Source organism: Carlito syrichta, unplaced genomic scaffold, assembly GCF_000164805.1.
Source record: "Carlito syrichta isolate Samal-C Ts95f unplaced genomic scaffold, Tarsius_syrichta-2.0.1 Scaffold314290, whole genome shotgun sequence".
NCBI lineage: Eukaryota > Metazoa > Chordata > Mammalia > Primates > Tarsiidae > Carlito > Carlito syrichta.
The window spans coordinates 552,275-568,465 of NW_007258386.1; the positions used below are offsets into that span (position 1 = coordinate 552,275).

At 49.3% G+C, this 16,191-nt stretch overlaps 1 protein-coding gene across 2 annotated transcripts in view; it reads right to left on the reverse strand.

Moving 5' to 3' along the window:
• Positions 1-16,191, reverse strand: part of MAP4 (microtubule associated protein 4) — a 144,316-nt gene that overhangs the window by 4,061 nt on the left and 124,064 nt on the right. The window contains exons 11-17 of one of the 2 annotated variants that reach the window (XM_021719181.1): positions 13,296-13,479; positions 12,524-12,583; positions 11,842-12,134; positions 10,106-10,219; positions 8,230-8,322; positions 2,861-2,942; positions 350-462 (exon numbers count right to left, since the gene is read on the reverse strand). In XM_021719181.1, coding sequence (XP_021574856.1) covers positions 350-462; positions 2,861-2,942; positions 8,230-8,322; positions 10,106-10,219; positions 11,842-12,134; positions 12,524-12,583; positions 13,296-13,479 — 939 coding nt within the window. The remainder of the gene's footprint in view (positions 1-349; positions 463-2,860; positions 2,943-8,229; positions 8,323-10,105; positions 10,220-11,841; positions 12,135-12,523; positions 12,584-13,295; positions 13,480-16,191) is intronic. The other variant, XM_021719182.1, reaches the window with a different exon arrangement.

Consider the following 16,191-nt stretch of genomic DNA (forward strand, 5'->3'; position numbering starts at 1 on the left):
CTCCATGAGTAGCTGGGAGAACCACGTGAAGTGCAGACCCCGCCCGCCTCGTAATCTGTGCTCCAGCCCACAGTCTCTCTGAAATGGCCAGGAGGGGCTGCCGAGTCGCAAGGCCACGGCGCTCAGGAGCGAGGCGCTGCCTCCAGCGGGGCGGTGGCGGGGCTGGGGCCTCTTCGCCTCCTCTGCCTCGGTCGGGGTGGATGACGGACAATGGGAAAACAGCAATGGCGTGTGAAGACAAGACTCCTGAAGAGACTGAGTGGCGGTGACAGGTGCCTACCTGCTAGAACCCTGACCCTCGCTGCATGCCCCCCAGCCCCAGCCATCTCCCTGGTGACCCACTCGCTACCTTCACCGCGCCTCCGGCAGGTAGGTGGCCCACATTATCGAGGGATCCCACCTTCGCCTGGGCCTTTTCCTTGAAGTTCAGTTTCTGGCTTTCAATCTTGACATCTCCTCCACCTGGAAACAGAAAGAAATCGGTCACTAAGGGTGGCAAAGAAATGTCCCTGCAGGCAAAGCCAGGAGCCTGGAACAGAAACCACGGCCAAGGACCAATGATGTGCCCACCTAGAAAGGGGAAAAATGTGACATGCTCCTGGGTGGCTATGGGGGCAAATGAGGAGGAACAGTGAGCATGCTTGTCTGAACAGGGCTTCTCTCATCAAGATGGGACGGAGATAGTCCTGCAAGGGGAGGAAAGCCATCCTTGCCACCATCCCAGCCCCGCAGCTGCAGGCCAGGCTTGGGCAGGCCCGAGGCACAGTCTCCAGGGTGAAACCTCTGAGGGTGCCAAGATGGATGGACGCCTGATTCTTGTGGCCGTGTGATGACTCCCTTTAGCTACAGAGCCATGCCGTGTTTGCCAGCACAGCCTCACTGAACTCTCACGAATGCCCTATCAGGGACACAATCTGTGCTTCACAGTTGCTAAAACTGATGCTGGAAAAGAGAAATGACTTGCCCAAAGTGCCACCAAGCTAGTGGTAGACAGGGACAGGTCATGAAAAGCCCCACAGCATGGAATCATGCTGCGTGAAAAGAAAGTGGTAAAAAGGAGAGAATGGCCCCTATGAGTCAGGAAAGGGCAGACATGGACCAGGCCAGGCCCAGGATCTGGTGCTCTTGGGCTGGGGTAGGGAGAGGTGCAGGCGAGGCTGGCCTCCCAGCTTTCCCTCTGCTCTCGAGGCTCAGCACCATGGCTTCTCTTGGGCCCTGCCATCTCCTCTCAGCTCACATCACAGAGCTCCATGCCTAGCATCTGGCCGAGGTCTCCAGGGGTCCCACATGCTAGGATTCCAGCCCTGGCCAAAACAAGACCCTAAGTGACTCTGTCACTAGAGAAGGAGGTATCTCACAAGAGTAGATTTTCCAGATAAAAGGGAAAAAAAACAGTTAAGGGACAGAGGTTTTGATCTTTTTATTTATTTTTTGAGTTGGAGTCTCACTCTATCACCCAGGTTGGAGTGTAGTGGCATGACAGCTACTGCAGCCTCAACTTGCTGAACTCAGGCTATCCTTCTACCATAGCCTTCCAAATAGTTGGAACTATAGGCGTGCGCCACCACACCTGGCTAATTTTTTTTTTGAGTTGGAGTCTCATTCTGTCGCCCAGACTGGAGTGCAGTAGCCGCTCCCGGCCACTGCAGCCTCGACCTGCTGGGCTCCAGCGATCCTTCCGCCTCAGCCTTCCAAGTAGCCGGAATTACAGGCATGTGCTACCACGCCCGGCTGATTTTTTGATTTATTGTAGAGATGAGGTCTCGCTGCCCAGGCGGGTCTCGAACCCGCGGGCTCAGGCAATCCACTCACCTCAGCCTCCCAAAGGCACGGGATTACAGGCTGAGCCACCGAGCCCGGCTAATTTTTTTTAATCTACTGTAGAGATGATAAGGTCTCTCCAAGTTGCCAGTCTTGAACCCCTGGGCTCAGGCAATCCTCTTTGCCTCTGCCTCCCGAAGTGCTGGGATTAGAGGTGTGAAGCCTCTCACGTCCAGCTATTTTGATTTTATTTATTAATTATTATTATTATTATTTTTGAGTTGGAGTCTCACTCTGTCGCCCAGACTAGAGAGCAGTGGCTGCTCCTGGCCATTGCAGCCTCAACCTGCTGGGCTCCAGCGATCCTTCCACCTCAGCCTTCTGAGTAGCCAGAATTACAGGCATACACTACCATGCCCGGCTGATTTTTTGATTTACTGTAGAGATGAGGTCTCGCTGCCCAGTGTGCCAGCTGCGGCACGGATATTTCCCTCGTCCCAGATCTGCTACAGACTCAGGAACCAGTCACACGAGGCTGCTAGGTCTACCTGAGGCAAAAGCCCAAGCTCCACCCAGAGGCTGCTTTGGGGCACAGGCCAACTGTGGTGCTGGCCAACTGTGGTGCTGGAAGCACACTGCATGGCTGCAGCTGCAAAATCCATGTCTGTGGGCCTAGGCAGCATTACTGAATGCCTCCCGCTTCTGCCAGGGTTGGTGGCTGGCCCTTCACTGCTTGAGAGCACACTCTGCTCCCGAATCCGACAGGAAGTTCTGACCTCTGCTCTCTAAGAGCTCCTTCAGCATCAGCTCCTGGGATGCGATGTGGGGAGCTGTCCAGGTCCTCAGCCTCCCCCTGGCACAGATCAACGGCAGGTGCTCAAGAGAATGCAGGGCCAAGAGCTGCCTTCACAACCTGTTCCTCCTCCCCTGAGAGGTGCGGCCTCCCTCCCGCTCCCAGACTGAAGACTGTTGTATCCATGCTGTGTCCTGGTGGGAGGTGGTCCCAAGAATGCTGAAGGCACAGGGACGAAACCTCCCCAGTCAGAGGGTAACCCAGCCAGCCCACCCTGGGGGTCCCAGTGGAGGGAGGCACACTCACCAGGCTTGTGCTTGATGTTAGCCTTGGACCCGCACTTGGAGGAGACCTTGGAGATGTCCACTTTCTTGTTCTGAATCTGGACCTGAGGAGAAGGACATGAAAAAATCACTGCCTCAGAGCGAGGGTATGTCGTCAGGGCCAAACCCAGGCTGCTTTTATAACCTTCTGCATGTTAGGGATTTTCTCTCCCTCTGTAAGCCCCTGTCTCAGTCTGCTTAAGGTCAGGTCACCTCCCAAGTCCACCTTGGCCCTGCTCTTTGCTCCTGACCCCACCTCCAGCCAGACCACACCACTGTTTCCCACACACCACAGTCCCTTCTATGCGGCCCCATCCACACATGCTCCAGACAGCTCTTCCCCATTTTTCCAGGCCTGAAAACCAACATCAGGGCTGGCCCGAAATGTCTCTTGTGTTCTACCTCAAAATCTTACCCAGCAACTCCTTACCTGGAGAAACCTGGAATAGCATATTTACTTCCAGTTCTTATGCATTTTCCCCCTCATGGCTGAAAGTACAGCCAAATATATGTAATCATATAATGTTGTCATATATATATTATCATATATTACAACACATATATATGATTTTGTATTCCTGCTTAATCCATGCTATAATAATGTCCCTATCTTTGATGAAAAATGCAAAGAAAGGGCCACATAATAATCTATTGTATAGTATCCCATATAAATAACCATATTCTTATTTTTTTTTTTTGAGTTGGAGTCTCACTCTGTCACCCAGACTGGAGTGCAGTGGCCGCTCTCGGCCACTGCAGCCTTGACCTGCTGGGCTCTGGCGATCCTTCTGCCTCAGCCTTTCTAGTAGCCGGAATTACAGGCGCGCGCTACCACACACAGCTAATTTTTTGATTTATTGTAGAGATGAGGTCTCGCCTGCCCAGGCGGGTCTCGAACCTGCGGGCTCAGGCAATCCACTCACCTCAGCCTCCCAAAGGCACAGGATTACAGGCTGAGCCACTGAGCCCAGCTCTTTTTTTTGTTTTTTGAGTCGGAGTCTGTCAGCCAGGCTGGAGTACACTGGCACATTCACAAGCACTGCAGCCTCAACCTACTGGGCTCAGGAGATCCTTTCACCTCAGTCTTCCAAATAGTTGGAACCACAGGGACAGGCTAGTTTTTTAAATTTATTGTAGAGATGAGGTCTTGCCATGTTGCTCAGGCTGGTCTCGAACCCCTGGGCTCAGGCAATCCGCTTGCCTCTGCCTCCCAAAGTGCTGGGACTGCCGGCGTGAGCCACTGCACCCCACCTACCACATTCTTAATATGGAACATTTGGGTTATTTTCAATTTTTATATATTGGGTTCCCAGCTACTTGTGATCACAGATAGATTGGCAGCAATAAATATCTTTTTGAATAGTCAGGCATCACTTAGGGATGGGAATACTTCTGAGAAATGTGTCATTAGGTAGTTTCTTCATTGTATGAACACCACAGAGTGACTTACATAAACCTAGATGGTATAGTCTACTCCACACCCAGGCATACGGCATGGCCTACTGCTCCAGGCTACAAACCTGTACAGCATGTTACTGTACTGAATGTTGTAAACAACTGTGACACATTAGTAGGGGTCTGTGTATCTAAACATACCAAAGGTTAAAAAAAACCCACAGTATTATAATCCTATGGATCACTGTCACATATGCAGTCCATCCTTGACTGAAACTGGTATGTGGCACAGGACTGTATAGGTCTCTGCAACCCAGATGACTCCCTTAGGCAGGATGCCCAGAGCTCAACTACCTGGTCAAAGACACAAGCTGTCCCTTAAGGGTATTTTTTTTTTTTGAGGTAGGGGTCTTGCTAAGTTGCCTAGGGCTGAACTCAAACTCCTGGCCTCAAGTGATTCTCTTGCCTCAGCCTCCCAACTAGCTGGGACTACAGGTGCCAGGCATGTTTTTCTTTTTTTTTGAGTTGGAGTCTCACTCTGTCGCCCATATTAGAGTGCAGTGGCTGCTCCCGGCCACAGCAGCCTCGACCTGCTGGGCTCTGGCGATCCTTCCGCCTCAGCCTTCCAAGTAGCTGGAACTACAGGTGCGCCGACCACACCTGGCTAATTTTTTGATTTGTTGTAGAGATGAGGTCTCACCAAGTTGCCCAGGCGGGTCTCAAACCCACAAGCTCAGGCAATTCACTCACCTCAGCCTGGCATGTTTTAAGGTTTTTCTATTTCTTCCCCAGACAAGATCTTACTCTGTTGCCCAGTCTAGAGTGCAAGTGGCGTGGTAATGTTCACCACAGCAACGGACACCAGCTTACCACAGCCTTGACCTCCTGGGTTCAAGTGATCCTGCCATCTCAGGCTCCTGAGTAGCTGGGACTGCAGCTGTGCATCACCATGCCTGGCTAATTTTTGTATTTTTTGTAGAGATGAGGTCTTACATTACCCAGGGTGATCTCGAACTCCTGGGCTCAAGCGATTCTCCTGCCTCTACCTCCCAAAGTGCTGGGATTACAGGCATGAGCCACCATGCCTGGCCATATGTATCAATATATATATTATAGAGTCCTTATCTTTTAAATGTGTATACTGAAATAGTTTCAGATGAATACTGTATCTAGGGCTGGCTTCAGAATAACTGGGGTGAGCATATATAGATAAACCAAGCCTGGCCAAGTAGACAGTCAATGGAGCTGGGTAAAAGGTACCTTGAGTTCATTTTACTATTTTTTCTCCTTCTGTATGTTTGAAAATTTCCGTTAATAAAAAGTTTCAAAAACCATAATTGAGCCTCACTCACTTAATGAGGCTCACCGCCTCTAAGGTCCAGCTCTCTCTCCCTGGGCTGGTACGTGGGGGATTCTTCAATCTGCTTCCAAATGACACCCCCACGTGCATTCCCTGGCCACTTGCCTCTACTCTACTCCAGCCTCAGGGAGCCATGTGTAGCTTTTCTCACTGAGGACGTGCACCTCCTTTGTGGGCTGACCCAGACACCAGACACCCCTTCCTCCCCTTCCTCAGGGAAGCCTGCCAGAGTAGAAGCCACACTGGCTCTCTGTGGTCCTCTGTCTGGTATACAACCAACACAGCACCCACAAGCCTTGCTCTCCTTGTGTTTCCACAGGCTGCCCTGATGGTCTATGAGGGCTGTGGGCCTACTGCAGAAACCAATTATGCGGTAGAAACAAGCGGCCTACAGGCCTCAGAACCCTCACACAAACATACCCAACCCTGCAAGGGTGAAATGAAACCCAAACTGTCACAAAGTCTTAAGCAGGGACCAGCCACGAAGAAGCTGCCACATTAGACAAATTAGCACACCACACCCTTCTCTCCCCTAGCATCCTCCCCAAGGGGTTAGTCTGTGTGTATATGGGCACAGCAGGCGGGCCCACTATTTTACACTGCATGTTTATTTGTGCTGGCTTTATGGATACACTGGTGGTGGGGGGCTATGGAAGGAACTACAGTGCCTGAGTCTAGGCTGTGGCCCACTGCTCTTTGCCCTCATCTTCCCACCTAGAAACTCTGCTTATAGTGGTTTCCTAATGCGGTCTGTTTAAGAAAGCCTTCTCACATGAAAATGCTTTAAAAAATACATTCACCCTAAAAAAACAAAACAAAACAAAAACTTGCTTCAAATCACATGTAGGTAGTGTGGAAAGATGCTAGTAAGTGATGGGTAAGTGATGACGATTTTCAGAGCTCTTACATACACTGCACAACATACATAAACACATTTCTATGTCACATACGCACAAGTGAGCCAGTTCCCTCAGAACTCCTGCTGACCTTCTGTTTTCACCCAGGCTAAAAACCTGAGAGGAAAAGCTGGGGTCAGTGACTTTCTGGGTCTCTCACAGGTTCAGTCCCTATCCTCACCTCCCCTGACTCCATGCCAGGCTGGGTAATGTCTGGCCAACATAAAGCTGGCCAAGCACACTCTATCTGTGTGCAAAGGATGCTGCTTTTGCCCAGGCCAGGAAGAGCCAGTGGTGGGAAGATGCCTAGGAAGGAGGGCAGGAAGGGGGAGCTATGTGGGGCAAGGAGAAAGCTTGTGGCTGCATTCCTCATGATGGTCCTGTTGGAGGTATCTGTAGGCAATGGGCAGAGTGTCATGACCACTGAGGGAGCAGGGGAACAGAGGCTGAAAATGAAAAGGGTAAATAGAGTAGACCTAGTTCAGTTCAAGACAGTAAAGAGAAAGAACCAGGGACGAGCTCTTGTACTTGGGAGCTGGAAGGGAAGCAGTGAGGGCAGGGGTTCGCACAGCTCTGCAGAGTGCCATCCCTGGTTCCTGTTAGGGGCAAGTGGACAATGCACAGTGGACAATGCACACTATGAGACAAGACGCTGTCCTGTCTCGCCCTAGACCAGAACCTCCCTGTGAGCTGCAGCCACCCAAGTACCCAACACAGATGGCAGAGCTGGCACACAATAGCAGCATGATAAGAAGAAGGACGTTTGGATGGAAGATGGAAGGGGGCAAAAAGATAACGAGGGAAAAGGAACTAAAAAAAGGAAAAAGGGCCGGGCGCGGTGGCTCACATCTATAATCCCAGCATTTTGGGAGGCTGAGGTGAGAGGACTGCCTGAGCCCACAGGTTTGAGACCAGCCTGGGCAACTTGGTGAGACCTCATCTCTACAATAAATCAAAAAATTAGCCAGGCGTGGTGGTATGTGCCTGTAGTTCCAGCTACTTGGAAGGTTGAGGCAGAAGGATCACCTGAGCCCAGCAGGTCGAGGCTGTGGTGGCTGTGAGCGTGCCACTGCATTCTAGCCTGGGTGACAGAGTGAGACTCTGACTCAAAAAAAAGGGAAAAAGGAGGAAGGGATTCGAAAAGGAAAAAAAAATGAGGAAAGAAGTGCAGGAAGGGAAATGGGAGTAGAAGGGAGAGAAAAGGAAAGTGTGGGAAGAGGAAAAAGGAGAGTAACAAGGATGGAGGAAAACATCCGAGATGGGTCAGGAGGAGAATGCTGACTCATTCTGATTGCATAATGATGAGGATTCAAGAATGGACTCTGGAAAAATCTGGACAGCTGTCGCAGAGCAGCGACTCCCACGGTGCCACACGGGCATGCAGACAGACACATTCTTCCCAGGAATGGACCACTGAGACCAGGTCTCCGACACAGTGGGAGGAAAACCCAAGTGTCTCCCACCACGTGGGTGAGAAGACACCAAGTGGGTGTCACTGGGCAGCTGTTCAGGGGCTTAGTGGGAACTCCTGGCCTAAACTTGCTGGCGCACTGAGGTTTTCCTTCACTTTGCTAGCCTGCTTCTTAGAGAACACCCACATCCAAGCCATTGTGTCCTGTCTACACAGGCAGCTGGTCCTCCCCCCAGCTCACCCCACAGTGGGCTATGCCTCAGCGCCAGCTGGTCAGAGCTTATACTTACATTACCACCTCCAGGGACATGCTTAATATTGTCCTTGGAACCACACTTGGACTGAATATGGCTGTAGCTCACTTTTTTGGAGACTATCTGGACCTGGAGTGTTAGAGAACAGAAGAAACAACACAAAGGGAGAGGACTGGTTAGAACTGACACAGGGCAGGCGGTGAGTCCACACATGATCACAGCGACCAATAAAGAGTGTTGTTAAACCTCCACCCCCACCTTGGACAGGACAGGTGAAGCAACGTGAAAAGGCAAGGAGGGGAGTGAACACACCAACGACAACAAGAAGCGGGTATAGCACAGGCACTGCATTGTGGTCTTTGCAGCAGGCCCCTGATGCCCACCCAGGCATGGCCCACCTCCTTGCTCTGCTTCTTCCCCACAAGCTGGGCACAGTGTCCCTGGCTCCTCTCTGCGAGGACCTGTCCTCACCCAAGGAGGGTATGTCTCGTAAATCTGGGGCCTGGAATGGCTGCAGCCAGACCCAGTCTTGGATGAAAAGGCTGTTGTGAGAAGCAGTGGGCAGCTGGCAATTGGGGCATGGGTCTGATACTAGCAGGAAGGAAGGGATGATGCTCAGACAGATGCAAATGCAGAGTCCTGGACACCAGGGAAGCGTTGGCTGCAGCCTTAGCAGCTTCCACATGTAGCCCACTTGGCTCAGGGTTCGCAAAAGTACCAAATTTTTGATTGGAGGGTAAACCACCTTCTATAATCCTCCAGATGTCTAATCCTTTGCCCGTGAGACTCACATGCAAAGAGAACGGGCTGTAAGCTGCAATGACACGTAACTGCACCATGTTGCAAAGGAATGGCTCTCCAGAAGTGAGAAATACAAAGGCCCTGGCTCTAAGAGTCTGGAACAAAGAATTCTTCTCGGACCTTCCCAAGAAGAATCAGTTGCCAGCTTCCTTCCTTCCATCCTTGCTTCAGAACTGGAGGTTTTCTTCAAAGGATACAGCCCCTGACTGGAGAGTTCTCCACAGAGCACAGAAATCCACCGAGAAACTCCAGCCCATATTGTAACTAGTTATGGCTAGCCTCTTCACAGCTTTATAGTGAATACCTTGTGAGCAAACCACTTCCTGAGGACCCTTGGTATGGACCTATAGGACCTGGAAGCCATGGTACAGCCTTCCTCATCCCCCCCCCACTGTGTGAATCCCCTGGGCTGAGACTTCCCATCCTGGTTCCTAGGGTTGGAGCTCAGGCTTCTCTGGCAGTTATTGTTCAGAAAGGCCCACTGCCCACAGCTAAGGTGTGCTCCAGCGGGCAGGAGGGTCCAGTTCCAGGATTTAGGGGCAAGGGGAACGCATTCAGCTCACTCTGCCCCTTAGTGGACGTTAGAAGCCCATACTAAGTGGGTTTCCATGGGAAATGAGCTCTAACTTTCAGCTGGGGGGTGACCTGGGGAACCAGGACTAATGCAGCTATCATCACACCCAGCAGCAGTATGAGAGAGGCCTTCTAGTTCAAATTAAAGCACAGGGGCTCCAGAGTTCAGGTGATGGAAGGTTACCACTGCCATGTCTTCCTGAGGATGAACTTGAGTGCACTGTTTGTGTCCATTCTGGGTGGGTGTCACATCATGGTCAGTGTGAAGGAAATGATTGGAAGTTTTTGAATCCATTTTATCCTGCTGAATACATATTCCCCAAAGGGATAATGGGCTCCCAACTCTGTCAACTTTCAGGGCTAATACAAAAAATTTTCTAATGACTGAGTCATCAAGCACAGAGAAGGGAAAATGGAGGAGAAGAAGTAGGAACTAGTTAAGGATAGGAACAAAGTGCAGTAGAGGGAAAGTGACTAAGGCTGGAAGAAATATTTTACCATCTTTAACCTTCCAGAGGTATGTCTAAATAAAACTCACTTTCCCAGCCGATGATTTCTGTGCACTTGCAATTGGGCCGGCTGTTTTAGTGACTGCATTAGATTCAGGCTTTCGAGTTGTAGCAGCTGCCTCTGTTTTTTTCTCTACTTTGGCCTGGATGGAGATAAAGGGAGGGCAAATTTCAAACCAAGAGGATAAGAAGAGCTCAAATGCCAAGAAGGAAAGAAGGCTGTAGGGGACTCAAATCTAGGCCAGGCCATCAGGCAGAAACAGGTCACTCTGGACGCTAGGAAAAAACACCCATTTCCCAGGGTAGACCAAGTCAGAAATCCCTGAGTCAGGGGGTCATGGGAAGAGGAGCTGCAGACCAAAGTCTTGAGATGCGAGGAAGAGATCAAAACACCATTTATGGAAACAATGCACAAAGGGAGACTGAGAAGACAAGTGAGTGACTTCTGGGTGTGTTGGGGCATCATTTCCCAAGGACAATGCCCTCCCATTCGGATACTCCGATATGCCCCAAGCAAGTTGCCATGGTCACAGGGAGTCACTATGGAAGATGGGAAGTATCATAATCTTCAGGTATGTTGGAACAGAAAACAATTCACTAGACCAAGTACTCAACTTCCCACCAAGACCATCTGCAACTTTTGCACTATAAAGCAAAGAGAGGGGGAGACGGGCCATTGGCAGCACAGACCAGAGGCCTGGCTGGGTACACCAGGACCACCCTCGCTTACCGAAAACAACTCTGAGGCCCTTATCCAGACAGATCTCTATTTGCCACCCGTGTTCTCCAACTGTATCAGGATTCTGTCTCATTTTTGTCTCTCCTGAGTTTCTTTCTTTCTTTTTTTTTTTTTTTTTTTGTTGGAAACTCACTCTGTCACCCAGACTGGAGTGCAGTGGCCGCTCCCGGCCACCACAGCCTCGACCTGCTGGGCTCCGGTGGTCCTTCCGCCTCAGCCTTCCGAGTAGCTGGAATTACAGGCATGCGCTACCACGCCCGGCTGATTATTTGATTTATTGTAGAGATGAGGTCTCGCTGCCCAGGCGGGTCTCGAACCCGCGGGGTCAGGCAATCCACTCACCTCAGCCTCCCAAAGGCGTGGGATTACAGGCTGAGTCAATGAGCCTGGCTCTCAGTTTCTTATGGCTCTGGATTGCAGCAAGTTAGGCCCTCTACCCTGATGTAGGGGATGGGTGGTCACTACTCCAGGGACCTGAATGTTCTCAGATGGATTTTTGCCATTTCTAGTCACTGAAAATTCTTGCAACCAGAAAATTCTTGCAGCCACAAAGTTAAGTGCCATGGTCTGCCACGCCTTTCCCCATCACTGCATCTGGCATCAGAGGAAAGCCAGAGGCTCAAACACAACTCATCCTGGCCACAAGGGGATGCTCCAGTCCTCTTTCAGACAGACTCCACCCAAGTCATGGGCTGTGTGACTAAGAAGTCTGCCTTCTATTTTGTTTCTTTTGTAAAACAGAAGAATCCTTAAACCTTCAAGCAAATATGCAAACCCAAACTCCAACATACAAAACAGGAGTCCCTCTGCTAGAAAGTCAGGAAGAGAAAGCCCAGAGCTCAGCCTACCCCTTCCCTGCTGTTGGGGTGCAAAGCCTGCTACACAGCCCAGGCTAAAATTCTCTGACACTGAGTTCAATGTCCTAACAGCCTCCCTTCTTTGGTAGGCCTGGAGAACAGTGAGTGGATGTGGCAGGGGAAGACACAGGAACCGGCATGCCGATGAGCTCAAGCTTCCTGGACTCACCCGGCCTCCTCCCGGCTGGTGCTTGATGTTTTCTGTGGAGCCAATCTTGGAGCGGACATTCTTCAGATCAGGGGCAGAAGTGTTGGTGGTCAGGCGGCTCAGCCTGGGAGCGGTGGAGCTGGGCTTGGCCGAGGTGGGCTTTTTATCCACGGAAGGAGATGTGGAAGGCCGGGAAGGGATGGGTGCTGGCTTGCCCCGAGTGGGAATCACCCCTGCAGGGGGCGATGCTCCACTGAGAGTGGTGTTTTTCTTCACGGAACCGGTGGAGGTGCTCTTTGAGCGATTCAAGTCAGCTGCAAAGACAGGAGTAAGAGATAATAAGTGTTCAAGGAAAAAGAGCAAATGGAAGACGGAGAAATGGGAGTTTAAGTCAGGGTTCCTGGCTGACACCAGTAATCCCAGCACTTGCAAGGCCAAGTGGGGAGGATTGCTTGAGCCTAGGAGACCAGCCTGGGCAACATGGTGAGATCTTGTCTCTACAAAAAATTAAAAAATTAACCGGGCGTAGTGGCATGTGCCTGTGGTCCCAAATACTCAGAAGGCTGAGGGAGAAGGCTTGCCTGAGCCCCGGAGAGGTTGAGGCTGTGGCAGGCTGTGAGGGAGCCACTGCATTCCAGCCTGGGCGACAGAGTGAGATCCCAGGCTGGGTTAGGGCTCCACAATGTAGTAGATGGAATATTACCTGGTACAGACTTTGCAGTCATCTTCTTGACTTCTGCAGGTTTTCCTTCAGTCTTAAGGGCTGTATAAACATATACTTATTAATATCATGTCGAACAATTGGTCCTATTGAATAGCACATTCAATACTGAGATTCCTCATAATTTGACAATTACTGAATGTCTCCTTTGAGCCAGGGACTGTGCTGGTCTCTGGGAACAGAGCAGTCAATTAGATATCCATATAAAGACCATGCCTTTATGTAGCACAAAAGGCCAGGCACTGCATGTTATTCTTCTCTACAGTCCTGACGATGTCTTTTACGTGGCCTTAGATGTAGGTCATCAGTCTGTGCCTATGTCCAAGGATCAAGGCATCAGAAAAAACAAAAAAACAAAAAAAATTCCCAAAAGCAAAAACAACCCACCAAACAATCATGCCTATGGACTTGAATTGCCTATTTCTTATCATGTAAGCCCAGGACCGCAATGTGCTGGGTGCTGTGGAGTCACTAGGAAAGGAACGGTAAATTCTACCTGGGAATTCATGACAGTCTCCTTCACTCAAGACTTTTCTGAACACACACAACCACAAGCTCACACGGAAATCAAGGCTTGCTAAGTACTAGACCCAGCAGGCTGTCAATGTTCAAGACACCCCACTATGGACTGGAACCTAAGCAGGTCTGCACAGCCGTCTGGTTACTGGCTAAGCGGTATAAGGCTGGGACAAAGCCAAGTCCCCCTTCTCCTCCCCACTAGCTCCCACGAGAGGGAAAGTCAGGCAATACTCACCAGTGGGCCTCTTGGGTACGGATGTAGGGGGGTTTCTACTGCTTGGCCCAGTTGAGGCAACAGCGGCAGCTGTTGTGGCTTTTGGAATAGCCTGAGTGCTCTTGGATCCAGGTCTGGGGGCCGGGGCAGAAGCCAGTTTCGTTGGTGAGGCCCGCTTCTCAGAAGCCTTTGCTTCTGCAACAGGCTAGAAACAGGAAAGCAGGGGTAAGAGCTGCAGGTCAGCGACAGCTCCAGAAACCATGCCACAGATGGTTCTATGTAAGCATGCACCAGAGAACAGGAGGGACTGTGGGTTCGGCAGCTAATGACAGGAAATATACATGGCTCTAAGATCAAAGTCCTCCACACAAAGCAAGACACTGACCATGCAGGATGCTGCATGATCTGGGGTCAGGAAACATGGAATCAAACCTCTCCAGTCCGACTTGAACCAGTGAGAATGAACAGCCCTGAAAAGTCTATCACCACAACCTATACTCTTCTCAGGACCTACTGCATTAAATACTAACATATTTAACGTAATAACCTAATATAGTAAATACTTGATAGAAGATTAAATAACACATACACAAAGCAAAACCTAAAAATGTGTTCAGTCAAATCCAGCCATTCTTTTGGCTCACATGCGCCTAGAGAACGCTGAACAGGACAGGGCTGCAGATGGAGAGGCCACTGGCCAAATCTGGGTCAGAAGCCTGAGCTGCAGCCCTAGTCCAGCAAATCACTGAGCCTCTTTGAGCTTTATTTCCTCATCTGGATAAAAGCGATTAGAAGAGAGCGTCACTAAGGACCAGCTTTGATAATATGTGATGTTAGGAAATACAGGATGAAAGGTTTCAGCCCAGAGGCAGTGAGAAGGGGCAGCCTGACCCACAGAGGCAATCAGGACCACTGATATCACAGCTATGGTCTAAAAGCAAAAGGGAAAAGTCTCTCAAGGGGAGATGAGTGGCTGTGTCACTCTAGTTCTTCTTATATGGAGGCTGAGAACTACATCACTAGTAAAGAAGGGAAGGAGTTACTCTGGCCTGGTTTCTATGGGAATAGGGGTTGAAGACACTGTTTTGATAAGCAAACGTACCATGTTACTCAAGAGAGTGAGCCAAACCACAGACACAGTGGGCTCAGCTCTTTTCCTCTAAGAAAAACAGCAATACAGAGGGCAATATGTTGGTGGAGACAAACAGGATACTGTGAAATGGAAAACCAGCATCCAATCAAACAAAGCCCAATTTTGCAAATGCAGAGTAATGACAATTTCCACAGAGATCCTATGTATGGTGCGATGAACCCTAAGGCCAGAATCAGGGGAAGCAGTTCTGCAATCTGTTCTGCTGGGAACATATAGGATTTTGTGCAGAGGTTTCCCTCTCTTACCGCTCTACATATTGAGGACTAAATGAGATGCTCCCTGGGACCTCTTTCAAGTGTTCAACACTATGACCGTGATTCAGAATAATCTAGTGTAGTTCTGTTATTTTGCTAGTAAGATCCATTTAAAAAAAGTCACGCAGGTGAGAAATCTCTAAAGGATGTGACATCCTTCAGATGCCAGGTTTCTGGCTTCCAAAAAACCCACAAACGGCCTGCCCTTAACCAGAGTTATTTTGCTGTTTCTCAATTTACACTTTTTCCTCTGCCAGAATCAGAGATCGACTTATTTTTCTTTAATAGGTCTTTCTCCTGCTTTATTTGCTTCTATAAATCTTTCTATCTTTTGGTGGAAAGCTGCAGATGGAGAGGCCATTGGCCAAATGTGGGTCAGAAGCCTGAGCTGCAGACCTAGTCTGTCTCTAACTCAAGTGTATTCTTGGGCAAATCAGTGAGCTTCTCTGAGCTTTATTTTCTCATCTGGATAAAAAAGATTAGAACAGAGTGTCCCTGAAGACCAGTTTTGATAATACGTGATGTGAGACTTGAGAGTTTATCAATCTCTCAAAATGTTTCCATCTGTTTCGTATCTAAAAGACAAACATTAATAATTAGAATGCAGATCAGCTCTGTAGGTCAGCCATATCTTGAAATGCTATTTAAAAGCTGCATAGCAAGAAGCCATAGGAGAACATACAAATGGCTGATAGAGGCCCTGAGCATCAGCACAAGCATTAGAGCCGAGCTCGGTGACTGGCTCTACCGGACTTTAGGAAGGTTATTTAACTGAGCTTAAGCTCCCTCATCTATAAAATGAAAATACAAATATCTACATCATGGGTGGGTGAGATAGTTTAATTAAAGGAGTTAATGTATACAGAGCAACCAGTACAGTACACTTCATTTTTATTACTATTATAGAGTAAATTTAACTATACACCCCCTTCTTCCCTATACTTCTCTGTCCCTTTTAAGAGCAGCTACTGAATAAGCTGCAGGGAGGACCTGCAGCTACGGCTCTAGTCACCTTCCCTCTGCCCTCTTATTCAAATAAATTGTTTTCTAAGATCAGAAAAAGCAGCCAACAGGGTAAATGAGGATCAGACAGAAAGTGTAACAGGATTTTATCATTACCAGTTTATGATAACATTTCTCAGTGTCTTGGTCAGGGTTTCAGTCTAGACTACACTTCCTAGGTTCTACCAGTTTCCTTTACAAGATTAAAAACTGACATCTTAACAAAAGCTGTTTCCCACCATGAATTTAAAGAGTACCTTCAGGCTGACATAAAAGCCCTTCTCAAAACAGACAAGATGTTAAAGAAGGGAGGCTCAGCCTCCACCCCCTTCTCCTCTTAGAATAGTTCTGTGAAGCTAATGCCTTGAAATGTGACCAGTTTTGGGGCAACACAGAAGCTGTGGGTGACCTGGAAAACTGGACAATTTCAGGAGTAGCCCAGGGAGAGATGGCCTAATGCCAAAAGCAAAGTAAGTCATTGCATCAAGCTAGAACATGCTGAGATAAG